General features: G+C 40.3%; 1 protein-coding gene across 6 annotated transcripts in view; it reads left to right on the forward strand.

Moving 5' to 3' along the window:
- MPDZ (multiple PDZ domain crumbs cell polarity complex component) overlaps positions 1-19,743 on the forward strand; it is a 136,875-nt gene that overhangs the window by 86,447 nt on the left and 30,685 nt on the right. The window contains exons 23-28 of one of the 6 annotated variants that reach the window (XM_080939985.1): positions 1,120-1,161; positions 4,375-4,479; positions 6,695-6,787; positions 10,691-10,868; positions 13,447-13,557; positions 17,348-17,446. In XM_080939985.1, coding sequence (XP_080796111.1) covers positions 1,120-1,161; positions 4,375-4,479; positions 6,695-6,787; positions 10,691-10,868; positions 13,447-13,557; positions 17,348-17,446 — 628 coding nt within the window. The remainder of the gene's footprint in view (positions 1-1,119; positions 1,162-4,374; positions 4,480-6,694; positions 6,788-10,690; positions 10,869-13,446; positions 13,558-17,347; positions 17,447-19,743) is intronic. The other 5 variants (XM_080939987.1, XM_080939986.1, XM_080939989.1 and 2 more) reach the window with 5 other exon arrangements.

Consider the following 19,743-nt stretch of genomic DNA (forward strand, 5'->3'; position numbering starts at 1 on the left):
ACACACACACCAGCATACATTAAAAAAAAAAAAAAAACAAACCTCATTTTTATTTTTCTTAAAGTCCCACTAATACTGGTTCGGATGTCTGTAAAGGGACTTTGCTGAGCAAATGGTTGAAATGAAGTTTTATTCTCCCACTGTCCTTTTTCAGAAGCATAACATGTTATATAAATCACACTTGGTGGGGCTGCTGAGCAATGTTTTTTTGGTTTTCTCTGAAGTGTTTTTGGCCCAATCCCTTTTCAGTCACATCTATTTCATGAAGCAGGGGTTTAGAATTACCTTGAGGTTACTGTTTCCATTCTCCCAGAGGGAAGTGCAATCATTCCTTTATTCTGAACAAAACCATACCACCACCCCTGACCAGTTCAGCTCTGCAGTTATGACTTGGCTCCAAGCTCTGTCTGGTCACTTTTTCTATATTACTTATTAATGTGGAGTGCTGGAAACTGTAGAACAAAACAGAAAAACTCAAAATGATTCTGACTCAGCTATGCAACTGATTGGCCGTAGGGAAGAATTGCTTGTTGAGACAATATGGGTGCCCCTTTCTCTGCCATGCAGGACAGACAACCGTGAAGTTTGTGTGCATTCACGAATGCCTAAGGGATGGGTTGGGCTTCCAGAGTTCAAGAACAGCCAGTTAAGTTCCAGGCCTCCTCATTTCCTGTGGAAAGCCAGATGTGAAGTCTCAACAGAATGCACTCTGTTCCTTTTCACTGTACCTTGCCAGGAGCTAGTACACATTACAGTAATAATGACCAGGGTTTTGTGCTTAGCAGCAGCTGCTTCTAACATCTGCCAGATAATTACTGAGCTGAATCAGAATTCACCTGCCTTAACCCAACGTGTGGGATGAATTCCTGATCAAGGAATAAAAGATTGATTGCAGTTACATTTTTTCCATGCTTGTTAATAATCACCGCTATAGACACCAGGAAAGAGCAGATGCTTTTTCTGGGGGAGGTGTAGATGAGAGGGAGGTGGAAAGGGGGAAAATATCCAGGAGCACCCACTTTTAACTACATATGTATGCGTCTCACATTCAGCACAAGACACTGACATTTTGTTAACACCGTTGTAAAAAGACGCCGCTGCGTATGCTTCACATTCTAGATTCTCCGCAGCACCTGCTGACGCTCGAGCTCCCTTTTATGTGTGAGTATCGGTGACTCAAAAGCTCATTATGGTTGTGTGTTACAACTAGTGTGTGAAAACCATTTCATGCTTTTGTAACATCCCAGATCCAGATTTGGTTCAGTGTGTACAGTTTGGCTTTTTTTCCCCCTGGGTTTATAAGAATGTCGTCGGTTCCAGCAGAGCTACTCGGTTGCTGCATCTTTGCATTGCAGTGATGGTTTGATGGTTGTGAACTCATTTGGAAATCCCAGCCACTAAGCTTTCAGGCTCCTTTGTGAGGCTGATCCCGTGTGCATGTTCAGGCGTGGCCCCTGGATTAGCAGCTGATGTCACATGTCAGCATCACTAAAGCACATCTCTTCTTACCCCGTGTGTAACCAGTGGCTCGATGACATAGAAGGTTTTGGTGGAGTTCCCAGATAATCCGCCTCTCTGTGTGTCTGCAGCTTGTCATTCAGCTTGGCCGTTCTCTGCCTCACGAGGAGGTCCTATGGGCTGTGTGATTGGCCATGTGCTGGAACTGCTCTGCATGTGCTGTTGCATTGTGGGATACCTCTTGTAATGGCCCCTGACAGTGTTGGGACAAAATGACCATGGAAACAACTTTCTTTGTTCTTTCCCCTGGCCAACGAAATATCAAACAAATATTTTATAAAGTCCTTGTTTATTACCCTCTGAGAGAAGTAAATCAGCAAATGCAGACAACTCATGAGTCCTGCGTGAGGGTTTCAAGATGGCTGATAAACAAAGCAAGCGAGGCCGGTTATTGGTACTTACTGTGTCTCTGCCATCCTTTGCCCACATATTTACTATTGGTTTTCAACTCAAGGGTTAATTTATGTGAGTTCTCTCAAATTCAGATTTTCTGAAGTTCTCTCAGAGTTATCTTTTCTAAGAATCTTGTCACCTTTCAGATTTTACATTAATTTTATATGATGTTTTATTATTATATAGGAGTATGTAATGTATTACACGTTTTGCCCTCATGAAATTTAAACGGGTAACAGAAAATTTACTATTGAGAATTTTTGTAGCACCTTAAAGGTTTTCCTTGTCTTCTTTTTTTTTTTTTTTTTTTTTGAAATAGATGAAGGCACTGAGCTGGGACACTGGAAGGCTTCCACAGTGCCTAGTGAAATTCCCGTAAGCAGTGTTTTCTGCTCAAAGTTTGGTCCTTGGGGTAGAAATGTCTCAAGGAGAGTCCCAGGAGTTCCAGTGTTCTTTTGGTGGACTGGCTGTGGTGCAGCTTTGTTTTGAGAGAGTCCTGCCTGACTCTCTGGTGTTTAGCTTATGGCTGCCTCATCAAAGCTGATGGGGCTGTGGCCGAGAGTCTCGAGGTTCAGAGTGCTTTCTTGCCTCAGAGCATCTCACACATGCACTCCGGAGACAAGAGGAGTGAGTCTCTCTGCTGTGCCCTCCATGCCAGGATCTTTCGAAATCATCTTAATAGCTGCGTTACAGGTTTAAGAATCTTTACGATGGCAATAATGTGCTACACACACTCTAGTGACTGGCCCCACAGACATACCTTCTATCCTAGTGACCAGCCCCACACACATGCCTTCTATCCTAGTGACCAGCCCCACAGACATGCCTTCTATCCTAGTGACCAGACCAACACACATGCCTTCTATCCTAGTGACCAGCCCCACTGATATGCCTTCTATCCTAGTGACCAGCCCCACAGACATACCTTCTATCCTAGTGACCAGACCAACACACATGCCTTCTATCCTAGTGACCAGCCCCACTGATATGCCTTCTATCCTAGTGACCAGCCCTACAGACATACCTTCTATCCTAGTGACCAGACCAACACACATGCCTTCTATCCTAGTGACCAGCCCCACTGATATGCCTTCTATCCTAGTGACCAGCCCCACTGATATGCCTTCTATCCTAGTGACCAGCCCCACAGACATACCTTCTATCCTAGTGACCAGACCAACACACATGCCTTCTATCCTAGTAACCAGCCCCACTGATATGCCTTCTATCCTAGTAACCAGCCCCACACACAATGCCTTCTATCCTAGTGACCAGTCCCACAGACATGCCTTCTATCCTAGTGACCAGCCCCACAGACATACCTTCTATCCTAATGACTTTGAGAGCAGCATTTCCCTGAGCATTGACTAACTTAAGGATCTTGAACAACCTATTGACAAGTTTTATCAATGGTGCAGCTGCCCTTCCTGAAGAGCCATAAATATGAGCATTGATGTGCTGGTTTCTAAGCTCTCAGCTGTATTCCATGCCAGTGCCCTGTCTTCCACATGACGAGCTCTCATCTGCTTCTTGTTGAATTCACGAGTTTCCTTCCAAGGATAAACCGATTTCTCTCAGGAAAAAAAGTAAAAGAAGTTGCTATACATTAGTTAATCTTTTTAAAAAGATTATATATATATAGTAGCCATCTTCAGACACACCAGAAGAGGGCATCAGATCCCATTACAGATAGTTGTGACTTACCATGTGGTTGCTGGGATTTGAACCCAGGGCCTCTGGAAGAACAGTCAGTGCTCTTAATTGCTGAGCCATCTCTCCAGCTCCTACATTTGTTAATCTTTCCTAAAACTTAAGGATATTAGCAATATTGTTAGCAAGTTTCAGATATTTGGTGTTTAACAAAGCACACCTAGTTTAGTTCTACTACGGAGAGCTAAATATTTTATGACAGACATTATTAATATGGACATTTATTAATTTTCATATTTATTTACTTACATATTGATTTTGTGGTACTTATGGCGAACCTAGGCCCCAAGAATGGTAAGCAAACATTTTGCAAGTGAGGTCTAACCTTGGTCTCCTTCATTCATTCATGCATTCAATCACTCACTTCATTCAGTTACTTGTCCAGCCATTTATCACTGTGGTAAAAAGAGCAAAACCGGAGCTTTCTGCTAGTGAACTGCCTCCCTAGCTCAATTACTGTATTTTAGAACATCCAGACCTCAGAAGTATTACATTAACTGACTCATTTAGAGAAACAAATGGTTCTATAGTTTAGTGACGATTCTCAGTAGCATTTACAATTTTAACGTCAGTGGTTATGTTTGCCCCATAGAGTATTTTGCCTTGAAATTTAGATTGTATGTTGAATATGTTCATTGCCTACATCATGGAGGGCAGACCAAAGTGGGCAATAGGATTTTTACTTTGTTTGAGGGGCTTCCCTGACCGACAGACTCTCTTCCCTTTGCTTTCATGGACTATGTTTATTTCCAGAATTACTTACGTGCCTGCAGAGCATTTGGAAGAGTTCAGAGTAAGTTTTGGTCAACAAGCAGGAGGAGTAACGGCACTGGACATCTTCTCGTCATACACTGGCAGGTGAGTAGCCAAGTCTTACTACAGAACAATAACTGATGCAGAAGACTATAAAAAATGATCCCCCTTTGTCTCAAGTAATTAACGTTTGGAATTGAAAATCTGGGATATATAAAAATATTCAGTTCAATAAATTGGAATAACATCTCACCCACCGTCTGTATAGTACTTTTAGTATTAAGAATTTGTAATTCCTTTCAGTTAGTATTTCATTAATTACCGAGACAGCACATTTTTCATGGTTAAAAAGTCTTTTTTAATTTTCCTACATTTAATCAGAAATATTTTCAACATATATATATATATATATATATATATATATATTATATATATATATATACTGATTGAGTTCACGGCAGGAAAGAAATGTCAGAATGCTTTCTCTGGAAGTATGTGCTGTTTTCTATGGGTTGCTTTTTGCAGTCACACTGACAGTTGGACACCAGATTCCTCTTAAGCTTACTGTAGAGCATCAAGCCCCGCAAGCATATGTGGGCTCTCTCAGAAGAGCCCTACTTCCACCGAGGATGTCAGAACACCTTGAAGGAATCAAAACATAGCACTATTGTTTTCCTCTGAAAATTTTGCAACACCCACAGTGTGTAGAGAATAGTTGGGAATGTCAAGACACGATCTGTGTTCATAAAGAAAAAGAATATTGCTGTATTTTGGACCTCATGACATTTATGATAGGACTACCTTACCCTGTGCAAAAGTTGGTCCAAATGAACTTCTGAATTCCTGTCTGGGACTTCATAGCACAGTTTAATTGGGTTTCCCAGTGTTTCCTGTCACAATGGGAAAAGTGCTCTTTCTTCTGTCACATCTCAGTAAGTTTATGGGCCTTGAAACACTGAAAGATTCTAGAATGAAGAAAATGGTGCTGGTTTTTCAGTGTAGTGATTAGCTGTTTTTAACAGCAGGATGCTTACAAAAGGCGGTCAGCATCTCACAGAAGAGGAATCTGCAGCTTAACTTCCTGGTGCCCCCCCTGCTCCGCCCCCCAACTAGTTTCCAAGCCATACTTAGGATGTAATCATCCAGACTCTAAGATCTTGACCATTGACTCCAAAGGAAGTCCCTAAACCGAAGCTCTATGTAAGGCCAGGGAGTTTTAATGTGTTAAGGTAGAGAGCAGGGGCTATTCAGAGGAGCAAAGGAGAAGTGAAAAGACCCAACATTGTAGAGTCCTTGGAAGAAACTGGGGCCTGTGTATCAAAGGAGTAAGACTGTCTTCTCAGCTCAGATGTCAGGTATGCGTACAGTGTGGTCAACATTAATTATGCATAGTTTATCAATAGATCTCCCAGCCCCAGATTAGGGCAGAGAACCTTCCCCTCTCCAGTGGCTGTCAGTAGATGTTACAGCAGCTGCTTACATTCTCACTCTGTCTCCCAAACCTACTTTTTTCTTCATCTCTTCTTGTGTCTTTGTCTTATGTTCCCTGGGTAAGGGTTTCATTTGGACCGTTTCTCATTAAGCTGTTTGATATCACTTTTATAAGACACCTCTTGGAACTGCTACTCAGCACTCTGGACTATTGTCAGGTTTAGACTCCAGAAAGCTTAGCTTCCCAGATCTGTCTTGTTTAGTTTATGTAAAGGGGGGTGTCAGGTACAGAACAGCTGGTAGTACCTGTAGCAGACATGTTTTATTTTAACAGTGTTTAAACAGCATTTGACCATTCAGGCCAAAGAAAAAGGATTTTCACCAGGTCACCCAAGTTCTGGCGTTAATTACATCTGGAGGTCACATAATTTGAGCCAGTTCAGGATTCCTATCAGTGAAGAATAGCTACAATTTGAATACATGTTGGGTTTTTTGGTTTTGTTTTTAGACTTTTCAGTTCTATAAAATGAACTAATCCTGAATTCCTTTAAGGCAGAGAAATGTTTGCTGAACAGTTCTCCTTTAGAATCCCAGGGTTTGTTGGAATCCCCCATCCCTTTCCATTACTCTATTTTATTCCGGACATCTCATCAACAAGTGCACCAGGCCATGCTTTGTGAGCAGAAGTTTCTCCAGACTTCTGTGTACGGTTGATTCTATTATAAGGTCGTTCCCTTACGTTCTCCTTTTACTATGCTGGGAAATGTTCTAGACTTGCAGGTCAAGTACAGTGAAAATCCAGACAGCTCTGCCATTTTAGCTGAACTAAGAGTTAAGTACCTTCAAGGCACTGTTGCTTCAAATCTTCACAGTGTGTTCCCTTAAACAGAGACATCCCAGAGCTTCCAGAGCGAGAAGAGGGAGAAGGGGAAGAAAGTGAGCTGCAGAACGCTGCCTACAGCAGCTGGAGCCAGCCCCGGAGGTAAGGAGTACCTGTGTGCACACATTCAGTGACATCGTGTATGGGAAGGGGGGAGGGGGAGAGAGGGAGAGAGAGGAGAGGGAGAGAGGGGAAAAGGGAGAGACAGACAGACAGACAGACAGACAGAGACAGATGTGTAGTCTAAAGAACTGGCCCATAGCTTGCTCCTTAAAGCATCATTCTTTCATTTTTTTTCAGATGTACTGGAGAAAATAATGTTCACCATAGTGTTAAAACTAAAATACACAAGAATCTATAGCAGACACTAAAGTGCATAGGTAGTTGCAATAAATAAGTTCTGGATAGTTTTAGTGATAGTGCCTAATGTGTTTACATTTTTAACATATTTATCCATTTAACATGTTTGTATTTAAAATTGTGTGTGTTTTAACAAACGTGTGTGTGTGCATGTGCATGTGTGTGTGTATGTGTGTGTGTGTGAAGAGAGATTTTTATATGTGAGCAAGGAATTTTGCAGTCATAGGCTGAGATTGTTCAAAGTCTTATACTGCAGTTACTGGTTCCTGTGCAGCAAAGACTGACCTTGACTGTGTTCAGTCAAATCACTGTAACTGTGGACATACTACCATGCTCACATTTAATGGGAGTCATTGAGTCTTGGGTATTGACCCAGAAACAAAGCTGATAATGAGTTGAGTAGCCAGGAAGAAGCTCTAAGATATGAATTCTACTTCCAGGGATTACAGACTGTCCTTGTCCAGGCAAGACCTAGAGAGACATGAAGCAAAGAACAGAGTAGGATATGAAATATCAGTAATCATGGTTCAGCCTCTTCAAGATGTTCTAAAATTATCCATTCCTATGGAGACTTGCATTGTGATGTTACCTGTTCACTGGGAGTTTTAAACGGCAGCAATATTCATTTAAATATAGATATTAAGATATAAATTTTAAAATATGCAATCTTTCAGAGAAACTAAACATCTCCAGCTCTCTAAAAGGAATTTTCTGTTTGGGTCTCTTCAATAACCAATCAGCTTGCTTTCTCTCTACAGCATTATCCACACTAAGAATAGATTGTATGTGAAAGATCTTTGACATAATTTATTAGGGTGTGTTATATATATATATAATTTATGTGTATCAATAGATGGGAAAGAAGTTAAAAGAAATTATTCTGTAGTAGGTTGTTGTAAATAGCTTGTTGGAAAACAGTAGTAATAATAGGAAAGGTAGGTTTGCTTAGTTTTAAACACACACTAATATGAAAAACAGTTTTTCAGTGTGCACATGGTTGGAGGCAGTGAGAACGGTATTTGAGTCCCTTCTGATACTTGTGCACATGTTTCTTGATATCTAATGCTCTTACCTTGTATAATAGGGCTAGTTAGTTAGTTCATTTTGCAATTCTATGCATTAAGCAGTTCAGGCTATCTTAGTAGAGATTCTTATTGGCTCCACTTCCCAGCCAGGATAAATAAGACAAAGACTAAATAGGTTGCCTAGTGTCATGTGATTAAGTTGTCCAATTCATTCCAACTAACAGATCAGCTTCCTAGGATTGTTTATTTCCACTTAAGGAGAAAAAAAAGCTGTTGGTGGCCTGCCTCTCATCTGTCCCACACTGCCCCACAGTAGCCCTTGCTTTCTCCCACTCCTTTCACTTGACACTCTTCCCACTCATGGAAAGACCCCAGATGTCAGTGTTGAGGACACAGGAGACCGTGCTGTCTTCTAGTCCTCAATGCCCTCGTCTTCTGTGAGGCTTGAAACAGATGCAGGGCCGGCTGAACACTCTGAATGTCCACCTTACGCTTGAATCCTCCCCTTTCCCATGATGGCCCTGTGAGTTCGTACATACCCCTTTCATACCTTTTGTAGCACTTGAGATCAAGCCCAGGTCCTTGCACACACCGAACAGTCACGTTACGGGTTAGATTCTCAGCCTCCATCTTTCACTTTTAGCTGTAGCAGTTATTCCTGGAGCTCTGTAATTTTTGGTGTGGGTAAAGAGAGACTAGAGGTAAACGAATAAGACGCCAAGGGAGTAGCATATGAAATCAACTTACAGAACAGAGAGGAGGTGCTGTGCTCTCTGGAGTGGAAGGTGCAAAGCAGTTTGAGGTGTCTTAGGAGGTGATAGAAGGATCGTTTTCAGGTAGAACATTTTCAGCGACTGTCCTTCATGCTCTGACTGTTAATGATCAGGTCTGCTCTGGCAAGATAGATTCCTACTGAGGCAAGCTTCTGATTAGCGCGTGCAAAAAAAAAAAAAAAACGTTCTTTCCCTGGATTTGGCTTCTAAACCTAGGAGCTGCCATCTGTTCAGTGGTAGCTGAATCTCCTGATCGTTTAATGACTGTATTAACACTCCTGCAAAATGGTTCTTCTTAACCGGCTTGCACTTTAACCTGGAGTGTGAGTCCTATACTAACACCAGCCAAACACACAATTTGGAGAATATTTAGATTAATCCTTTGTGACTAGAGTTTCATTATTATATGTATTATTCTATTTGTCAGTGTGAGATGTGGAACCTGTAAGAACCTTAACTATAGATATAGTACCATTATCTAGAGAAGACTTGCATCTTGTAAAACTAAGACTGTGTCCACTGAACAAAGCTCCCTATCCACTTCCCAGCAGAGCGAACTTCTTTCTATGTCCTGTCTCTCCGTGTGTCTCCTCTGGACCTCTTGAGAGTTCAACCATAGGCATTTGGTCCTTACTTTGTGTAGCTAGTCAATTTCACATTACATAATATACTCAGACTTTGTATATGTTGAAACACAGTTTCAACAGTTTCTTTTTTAATGTTGTTAGGCTGAATAAAATTCCAACTAAACTATGTATGATTATGCTTATTAATTTTTAAATGTAAAATGTATCTCTTATTATGTGCGTGGTCTCTGTGCAGGAATGCAAGTGCATGTGGAGGATTGAGTACAAAATCTGGAAGTTGGTCTGTCTCCTACCGTATTTGAGGCTAGGTGACTCCAGTTTCTACTGCTCTGTGTACACTAGGCTAGCTGCCTCTGAGCTTCTGGACTGGTGTGCTGGGATTACAGATGTGAGCCAACACATTGGGCTTTTCTCAGCTCAGGTGATCAGGGTTGTCTGGATAGCACTTTGATGCACTGAGCTGCCTCCACTGCCCGTGTTGATTCGTTTCTAATAGACAAAAGGGTTCCAGATAACTTTTAGCTGCTGTGGATAATCTCTTTATGACCCTGATTTATTTGCTTATGTTTCCATATGGTAGTTGTATCTTAAAATTTCTGTTGTGGCTGTAACCTGTCACATTCCCACCAACAATGCACAGAACTCCAGTTTCTCTCTGTTCTCATAGGCACTAGTCATGTCTGCTTTCATTAACAATTTCAATCCTAATGGGTGTAAGGTAATGTACTATCGGATACTCATTGTGTCTATAGATGGTAATCATTGTGTTGTGTGTTTATAGAACATGTATAAACCTATAGCTCAAGCCCTTGCTTCATTTTCAATCTATTTGTTTGAGAGACTTGTAAACTGATTTTAGAAAGTTTATTCTTACATTCTGGATATTAATTCCTTATTGAATGTGTGATTCCCAAATGCCATTTTCTTTCTTTTTGCGAGTTGTCTTTTGTTTCTTCTCATTTTATTGAAATCCAGTTTGCATGCAAACACACACACACACACACACACACACACACAATTTATTTCCTATTCCTTGGTGTCTGTATTAGCTAGTTTTTTTGTCAACTTGACGCAAGCTAGAATCATTAGCGAGGCAGAAGCCTCAGTTGTGAAAATGTCTCCATAAGATCCAGATATAAAATTTACTTAATTTTACAACAGCAACACTACGTGAGACAGTGTCATCTAAAGGAAAATTCCAAAATTCAGGGAGCCTGCCTTTGCGTTTTTCTCAGGGAGTTTACAATTTTATTTTTATAGGGTGGAACTTTGGAGAGAACCAAGCAAGTCCTTGGGCATCAGCATTGTTGGTGGCCGAGGGATGGGGAGCCGACTGGGTACTGGCGAGGTGATGAGGGGTATCTTCATCAAGCATGTTCTTGAAGACAGCCCAGCTGGCAAAAATGGAACATTGAAGCCGGGAGACAGAATAGTTGAGGTAACCTCCAGTGAGCATTCTGTTCAAAACGGTGCCTCCGTCCACTTTCTTACCCAGGAGTTGCCCTCCTTAGGTTCATTCCCTACCCCATTGTTAGCGTCAAGTGTTTGCCATTTGAGTATTTTTTTCATTTTCATCCGGGGGTTTTTATTGTGTGAGTAATGACTGGACTAGGTGATGTTACAACTTGTACTCGGAGATACAGGCAGCCGATTTTAGAAGTGTAGGTCCTAAGGAGTATCCATTTTAAAAAAGGAAATTTTCTGAGAATAAGATTAAAATATTTAATATCATGTACACAAGGAAAACTGTGCAACTCACAGTTAGGTTTTCCAGTAAAATATTATTTCGAAAAACACTTTATTTAAGTCCTTGTAATACTGATAAACATTTTGAGTGAAGGCTTTTCTAAGTGAGTCTTATCTCCTAAAATTTTCAATTTTGAGAATTTGGTTATCTTTAAATGAACGTTTCTTTCACACAAGCTGGCAGCAGCCTTCTCCTCGGTTCTAACCCTTCACCACAGAGGGCTCTGTGTATGCACATGCATAAGTGAGAAACATTCAGTGAAATCAGATGTGATCCCTAACTAAAATTTAATATCTTTTGTAGAGTCTCCAGGTGCAGTAAAGCCACACACTAGAACACCTGGTAAGTTTGTGGTGCTGGGCCAGGAGCTGTGTCCACAGTAGACAAGACACTGTACCTGCCAGGCCACAGGAAGCAGATTAGAGAAGTGCCCAAAGCCCCACAGAGCAATACAATAAACCATCTAATCAGATCAGGCACAGTTAGATTTAAAATGTTGAGAAGTGGGAGTCTGACCTAGTTTTTCTAACTTAGAGTAAAAGGAAAGGAGAAACTGTTAAGAAAAGATGCTTGTGGGTGTAATGGACATTTTGTTTACCTTGTACAAGTGCTTGTCTTGTTTTCTCAGTCCATAGACTTCACGTTAAGATGCCTTTCTGGTTCAGAAAGTTCCTTAGGACACAGCAGTCATACTTCAGAAGGAGTATGTTGGCTGGACATTTAGCTCAGTGCATGCAAAGCCCTGGGTTTAGCTCCCCTAGAAATGTAAAGTGAAAAGAAAATGTTTTACAATTGGATTGTTCATTCATCCATCTATCCATTCGTGCTCTAAGCATGAAAAAATGAGAGATGGCTGCTTTAGAGGAGACTGCGCCCTTCTTTACCCTGTGACCATCTATAAACAGATGGGTGGACATCCTGACTTATGCTCACTTAATGGAATACTAGTCACTCTAACGGAATTCTTTCTTGTAGGTAGAACTTCATCTAAAAGCTTCAATTTAAATTGTGACTGGTACATTTATATTGTGCAGTTCAACTATGAAGTACGTTTTGCCTAAAGAGGAAAATATGAGTTATTTGCAGTTATCTTTAGACATGATTGGCCATGTTTGCTCCCAAGTGGCTTTTAAGATAATTAAAAAATTTATTAAAGTCAGTAGATAATAAATGGTATTAATTTAAACTTCTCTTTCAAATTAAAAAGAAAGGGTGTTTTGGTGTATATCCTAAAATACCTTCATAGAGGTTCTTCGGTACATCACATACAGGATTTCTCCAGGAACAAGAAGTCTGGGCCCTTGTTTTCCTCGGCATGCTACTACAGGCCTGGGATATCTGCTTGCTATAGGCTTGAATAATGATATTTAGTTGTCATACAGTATGCATGAATATTGCTGTCCTACGAACATTAAAGATCATTTTAGTAGGAATTGAAAATTGTTATATCAGCTAAGTATCAGCCTGAGAGAGGCTTTTAACTAAACGTATATGGATGGTTCTGTGCCAGGACTTAATGATTGGTTTTCTTCCACAGGACTGTGTCCGCTCTGGGCTGTACTTAGTAACTGGGAAGGGAAACGTCTACATCTATCTGGCAGCACTGGCCCTGGCTCTCTCTCTCCGTCTCCTCTTGAACACCCGGTGCATAAGCTTAGCTGACCGTTACCCACAAATGTGACAAGATGACTTTCATTTTCCCAAGCTATTTATATCAGAAACTAACAAACAAGCAACACTTTCTTGGCTTCCAACTTCTGCCACATTTACCGCAGGTTCTTGTGCAAAGCTAACCTTGCAGTGGTCTTGACTTTCCTGAATATCATTGTATTGTTTATCCTTTAAATGTCTCTAAGAGAAACCCATGAAGACTCACCCCCCAACACACACATACACACAAGAAACCACTTTATGAAGGGTTAACAGAGCAGCCTGTTTATGATAAAGGGATCCCCGAATGCATCTCCCTAAATTGGTTTCCTTAAAGGTGCCCATCCAAAAACTGACTCATAAACATACAAGAGCAGCCAGTGCTGAGAGAAATGCAGAAGCGGAACCCTCATCCCAACTGGCTTTGACTCCAGTTAAACCTTTATCCAAACAAGGTGCCACAAGTCCACTGGAAGGACGAGACCTGTGCAGCTTAACTCCGTGTGTTTTTGACACCGAGACAAATCTCCCAGGGTGGAGAGGAGCCTCAGAACTGACCCAAATCGCTCTTTTGTTCTCTAGCTTCTTGAAATGTTAAGCTGAGGCCCTTCCATTGCAGGTGGATGGGATGGACCTCAGAGATGCAAGCCATGAACAAGCTGTGGAAGCCATTCGGAAAGCAGGCAACCCCGTAGTGTTTATGGTACAAAGCATTATAAACAGACCAAGGGTAAGCAAGAACAGAGGGCAAGGTAGGCATACTGACAACATGCAACTTGGACTCTAATGTAGCAAGGACCAAGTTGTCTGCATGTGCACCTATCCGTTTTCAGAGTCCCCGAAGGTATTTATAACAGGTTTCATTTGCTGTATCGAAACACTGAACTGCCCTGCATGTCTCTTCTGTGGTATATATGAAGACTTTAAGATACATGGAGATATAACTAATTTGTCACCATGTCAAGTTGATATCTTGTTGATATTCATTCTGGTTAAAGGAATATATATTCAAGTTCCTGAAAGGAATAGAATGTGATATGTAGATTAACACCACTCGTCTTTAGTTGAGTCTCTTGGGAATCTATAAAGACTTCATTTTTTTTTGTTCTAAATTCATTCTTTATATAGAATCTCTGCCATCACATCATCAGATCTGAACATATTTGTATTTTCCAATGGTTACAGAAGACTCAAGAGTACATTCTGCTTAAACACAAATTGTTACATAGTTACTTCTTGGCTACAGTCAACATACAGGTCAACACAGAGCCTTGGGAACAGAAACTTACTGTTTCATTAAACCCTCAGCTGTTGTTAAAGGACTTTAAAATATATATTTCAGAGGTCATTCATAGTTCTGTACTTCAGCAACCACAGATGTCCAGAGGCGAGGCAGGAGGATTACAAATGGGATGCTATTGATAGCACAACACCCTAATGAAAATAAATTTTAAGACAATATAGGCACATCAATGGTTCTAATCTAGAAAGGGTAAAGACTGCAGCTTAGTGTATGTGATGTGCCCTAGTGATGCTGAAAGTGAACATTTTGCTGCTACTTCAGTGTTGGTTTTGATACCTTCTTTATGGCTCAATGAAGCATCTTCATATGGAGTCATTATTAAAAATCTGTTCCACATACTAAAAGAGTTATTCAGAGTCATTCAGAAGCTGTCAGAATTTTTTTTTTTTATCATAATTCCCTGAGATACCTTGAACTCCTGAAACCCTGGGAGAAGCTGCTTCTGGGTGGGAAAGCTTGTGCACACATTCCCTGGACCTCTACATACTGGTAGGTCTAAGGCTGGTTGGCTTTGAAAGAAAGTGTTTGCACCTATTTAATATATCAGTATTGAAATGATGGAAGGAAGGTGGCAGCACCCTGTGAGATCAGTATCCTGACTTTTCCTAGATGAGCCTTCTGGGCTGCCGAATGCAGCACCCAGGTTTATGTTACTGTCTGTCTCATTGTCAAGACAGGTGTGGCTCTGGTTTGGGGTTCACAGTGTGGAACAAATATACTGGTTCTTAATATAAGCAGTTCTCCTCACATCTGCAGTTTTTAACCATTCAGTTGTTTATTGTTAGGTAATAATTATCCATTCAGATAGAAAATCTGCCAAATGATAGGGCTGCCTCATGCCGCATTCTTTGCAAATGCTATTCAGTTTGTTTAAATAACTACAAATCTTCTTACATTTGTTAACATTTATTGTGTTAAACATAGACACAGCATGGTAATATTGTAAATGGCTGTTTAAGTTAAGTTACAACTATTTTTTTTGTGTGGGAGGGTTTATTCCTTTTTTGTTTTATTTTCATTTCTATCTCATATCATTTACGATAATATCACAAAATGCTGAGTAGTGATTCTTAATATCACTTTGAACAGTTAAGCTACAAACATTTCTTTCGATGCCAATCACATTTTCTAATGAACTAGAACGATATTGTCTCATACACCTGGAAAAGATTCCTATTTTTTTTTTATTTGAGGCATAATGACACCTAATTTTATAGCAATTATTCCAGGATAAATCTTGCTTAGAAATGACATGTTTAGTCAAGTTAGACACATTTTGCTTTGGGAAACTAGAATTAATTTTGCATTTAAAATGAGATATTCTTTGTTAGTGGTGATTTACTTCCAAATGGAAGTAATCAGTCCTCTGGTTAGCTAAAGGAAAAACACCACAAATTTACTTACTGTAGAGCCCATGTGTGACAGAGTTTTCTTTGTGGGCAGAGGATAAAGCTTCTGGAAAATCTTAGACACTTGAGAAGCTGGTCTGTCCTTCTCTGCTTTGGCTATTCAGGGCTGAAACCCTTTACAGCAAGTCCCTGATAATCCCCTCAGTGTAGCTCGGTGGCCCCCTTCTTAGGGCCAGAGAGGATGGTTTGGAGTCTTTGCTGTGTCTTCTCAGTTAGGTTCCTTCCCTCAGTTACCCTAAGGACATTTCATCATTGATTTTTCTTTTGTAAGCACACTATCAGACCTGTATCTATCTCCCTACTTGTAGGAGTCACCTACCATTCCATGTACACGGCTCCTCTGACAGCACCAGGTTGAAATCTTGTAAGGTCTAAAGAAAAGTGAAAACTAGAGGTCTCTGGGAATTCCGTGTCTTGATCATAGATTTGGTTTTGTTGTTCTCCATAGCTACAAAGAACAGGCCCTGGATCTGCCATGCACGTTGACCTTGAAACAGTCTGCCCATACCACCAGGCCTCCTATGTTATCCACTGCCCAGTCATTCCTCCCGTCTTCCTATGTGTCCTGTTTCTTGGCACTTGTCAGTCCCTCTTGAGTAAACCTGGAGTTGGCATTTTAAACTGTGAAGCGGGAAGTGGAAAGGAACAAAGATGTCATTGTACCCATCCCTTTTCTGGCCTTGCCTCTCAGGGAGGCATTGCAGGAAGCTTGGATTGAAAGGGTCCTAGGCACAGGCTAGCAGTGTTGGAGGACAGTGGCTGCACCATACTGCCATGCAGGGTGGAGTCATGTGACCAGTCCCCCTACTCCATGTCTGGCAAGGAGGCTTTGTCAGGGAGAGGTAACACAAACATTTAACTGGAGCCAATATGAATTTTAAATGTCTGCAATTCTCTTTAAGAGATCCAGTCAATAGAAGGAAAAAGTGAGCGGGTGTAAAGAAAGAACTTATTGTGCTAAGGAAATTACATTTTCTTTTCCTTTTTAAATATGAACGTGCTAAATTCTATTTGGCTGACTTCCTGTCTTTAATATGTATCTTCAGCCTTAACAGCCCTGCAAAGGACTTACTACAGTCAAGTCACAAAATGTAGGCAAAACACTAAACACAGACTTCAAGTATTATCCGAAGCTGTAAATCCTTCAGTAGTGTGAGATATGTCAGATTTTTCTTTTCTTTTATTAAGATGTAAATCTCTGTCAGATCTTCACAAGAAATGGTGAAGAGAGGAACACATCATATAGAGATCCCCCCTCCCCAATTTTTAAAGTTTAGGAATATGATTGTTCTAAGTCAGTGTATATAGGTTAGAGTGCAGTGTCCTTAATGGGGGGCAACGTAAAGGAATGAAGGTTTCGATGAGCTGGCAGGTAAGTGCTTACTGTGCATTCCAAACAGACTGCTGAAAATTAACGTCCCTCCCTTCTAGTAGTAAAGGAACAAAACAGCATTAGGGTTTTCCTTCGGAAACACGTATACCCATGCTCAGGAATCAGAAGCCAGTATGTAACTAGCATAGTGTACATTGCCTTTCACTCCATGATAGTAAAGACTTCTGAAGAAATGGAAGAAATTCTAGTCACTTTGACAATCTGTTTTCATTCGTGGTGTGATTAGGCTCAGGTGTAGGCTTGGGTCATTAAAAACAAACTATTAGCCACTGTTTAAGAGAAGCACACGGAGCTACTCAGGTTGACTTCATGTCTCACAGGCAGCTCTGGCCCGTTAAGTACTTTGTTCTTGAGGTTGGGTTATTTTTTTACATACCTTCCTTATGCCTTCAGCTCATCTTCTGTTTCCTTTTAGAAATCCCCTTTGCCTTCCTTGCCGCACAACCTCTACCCTAAGTACAGCTTCAGCAGTACTAACCCATTTGCAGACTCTCTTCAGCTCACCACTGACCAGGTTGGATGATGTCCATTGTCTTGTAGTTGTCTTTGCAGAATGTTTTGTTGTTTCCACTGTGCCTTTGTCCTGGTTCAGTGTTTATCACACTTAGAAAAACAAGGAAAACAACCCATTGTGTGTTCTGAGTGGACAGGCAGTTCATCCTGCTAGAGAATATTCATTATATTTTTACCTGTAGTTAAAAGATTCCACTGTTTTTCTTACATTTTTGTATGAATTTGTTCATGTTTAAATTTTAGTTGCTATTTGTGCGAACTACTTTTATATACAGTTTTCATAAACATTGAATTGACTTAAAACATCTTCAGATTTGTACACGCTGCAAATCACTCTGCAAAGAATTGTGTGTGTGTGTACATGACAAAACCTTCTGAATATTCATCGAGTAGTCTCCATAAATGCCAGATCATGAAGTGTAACTGTTTCTATGCTTGTCATTCTTCATGGTGTGTTTTCACATTCTAATGAAACTATAAAACTAAATTTGAAACAGAAATTTATAAAAATTTTATATCAAAATTCAGTAGTAGCAAGGGAGAAAGCTGTCAGAATTTTATTTTAGAGACCACTTTATGAATATTCATCAGATTTTCATGTTACTATGTCATGGGTAAGAGCAGATGCCATACCTGGAGGGATGTTTTCTTTGACCATGAGAGTTACAACATTCAAATACTGTCATCTCCTATCACCCCCCAACTAACCCTGTTGTTCCCACACCACTTAAGGTTTGTCTTCAGGCAATGTCTTTAAAGTGGGTATGTTTTTTGTGTGACCTGCATGCCCATTTTATTTGCTATTAAGCATACAATCTTGAGTGATTTCATTTGACCATTGTGAGATACTTATTTTGTTAAAAGATTTCAGAAGATTATCAATAACAACCCAGTTAGTTATACATGATCTTAATATCTTGATAGAAGACTTAACTACCCTTCCAGGAAGAAGGCAAACATTGTTTCTCTGGTTAGTCAGTTGGCTTGGGGTACAGTTTTGCTGTGCATTGTGCCTGAAGTCCTGACAAGGTTTTAGGATGGTCAGATTGTTTTCTTCATCATTAAGTAAAATAACAACAACAACAACAAGGTAGGAATAGCTATGAATTACACATTCATAGACTTGATTGAATTCATGGTAGGCAAGTAATAACTTTTGATCATACAAAGAATTATTTTTTTAATTAGAAAACATCTTAAGTACATGTCTTTTATAGAGTGATATCTGACGGTGGTTGGATCAAGTAAAGTTTCCAGTGTGCTTGCACATTTTGATTTGTACATTATTTGAGAGACTTGTATAGTACACTATTCTGGAAGGCAGCAGGGATTTCATTGGCACTTGTAATTTGTATTTGTTTGGCCAATGATAGGTAAACTGAACATTGTTAGTGCAGCAGATTTCTATGTCTAAAGTTCAATGGCCCTGAGTTTGTCAGCTAGCCCTGTGCCTTGCTGCTAAACTATGGACATTTTGGATTAGCAAAAAAAGATTACATTTAGTGCATGAAGCTCTAGTGTTGATAGGTTTCGTGGCATTCCTACTACCAGCTAATCATTCGTAAGTGTTTAAGAATGTCTTCTGTTAGAACAGGCAATTTTTGGAAAATAATAAACATGCACATAAATTACAAAAGGCTACATACATTTATTTTTTTTTATAAAAGTGACATAAAAAATAGAAAAAAAATACATAGATTGGAAAACCCAGAGACTGCCCAATACTAGGCACCGTGCTTTATTTGATTGTCCCTGATCTTGAGACACAGGTAATGTCTTATTGTGGAAAATGGAGAAGATAGCAAGGTTTAGTGCAAACTACGCTGTGCTAAGAACAATAGAAATTTGCCATCGAGACCAAGGTCTGAGTTCAGTCCCTAGAAACCACATGGTGTAGAAACCAGCTCTAGCAAGCTATTCTCTGCGCCATGCTCATTCTGAGGCATGTGTAATAGCAAGTCACCCATACCACCATGCTACAACGGACAAGAACTAAGGAGAAAGAAGCCTAGCACCTTATTCTAAAGGGTTGTCCTTCACAGGCCTTAGCTTGTGCATGTGAGCAGTAAATGACAGAATCCGGGGAGCTACAGGCCTGTCAGATTTCTGCCTGCTACCTGAAAATAAGAACTCACATAAGAACATGACTACATAGAATTAAATTTCAAAATAGTACCAGAGGTCCTAAGCAACAAAAGGTATGTTGCATCTGGCTTTGTTGAAAGGATCTCTCATGAGCCACTGTATCGATAAAAAGTTGAAGGTGGTCTTAAACCTACACCTGACAGAACTGGGTCT

Source organism: Micromys minutus, assembly GCF_963924665.1.
Source record: "Micromys minutus genome assembly, chromosome: 28".
Lineage (NCBI taxonomy): Eukaryota > Metazoa > Chordata > Mammalia > Rodentia > Muridae > Micromys > Micromys minutus.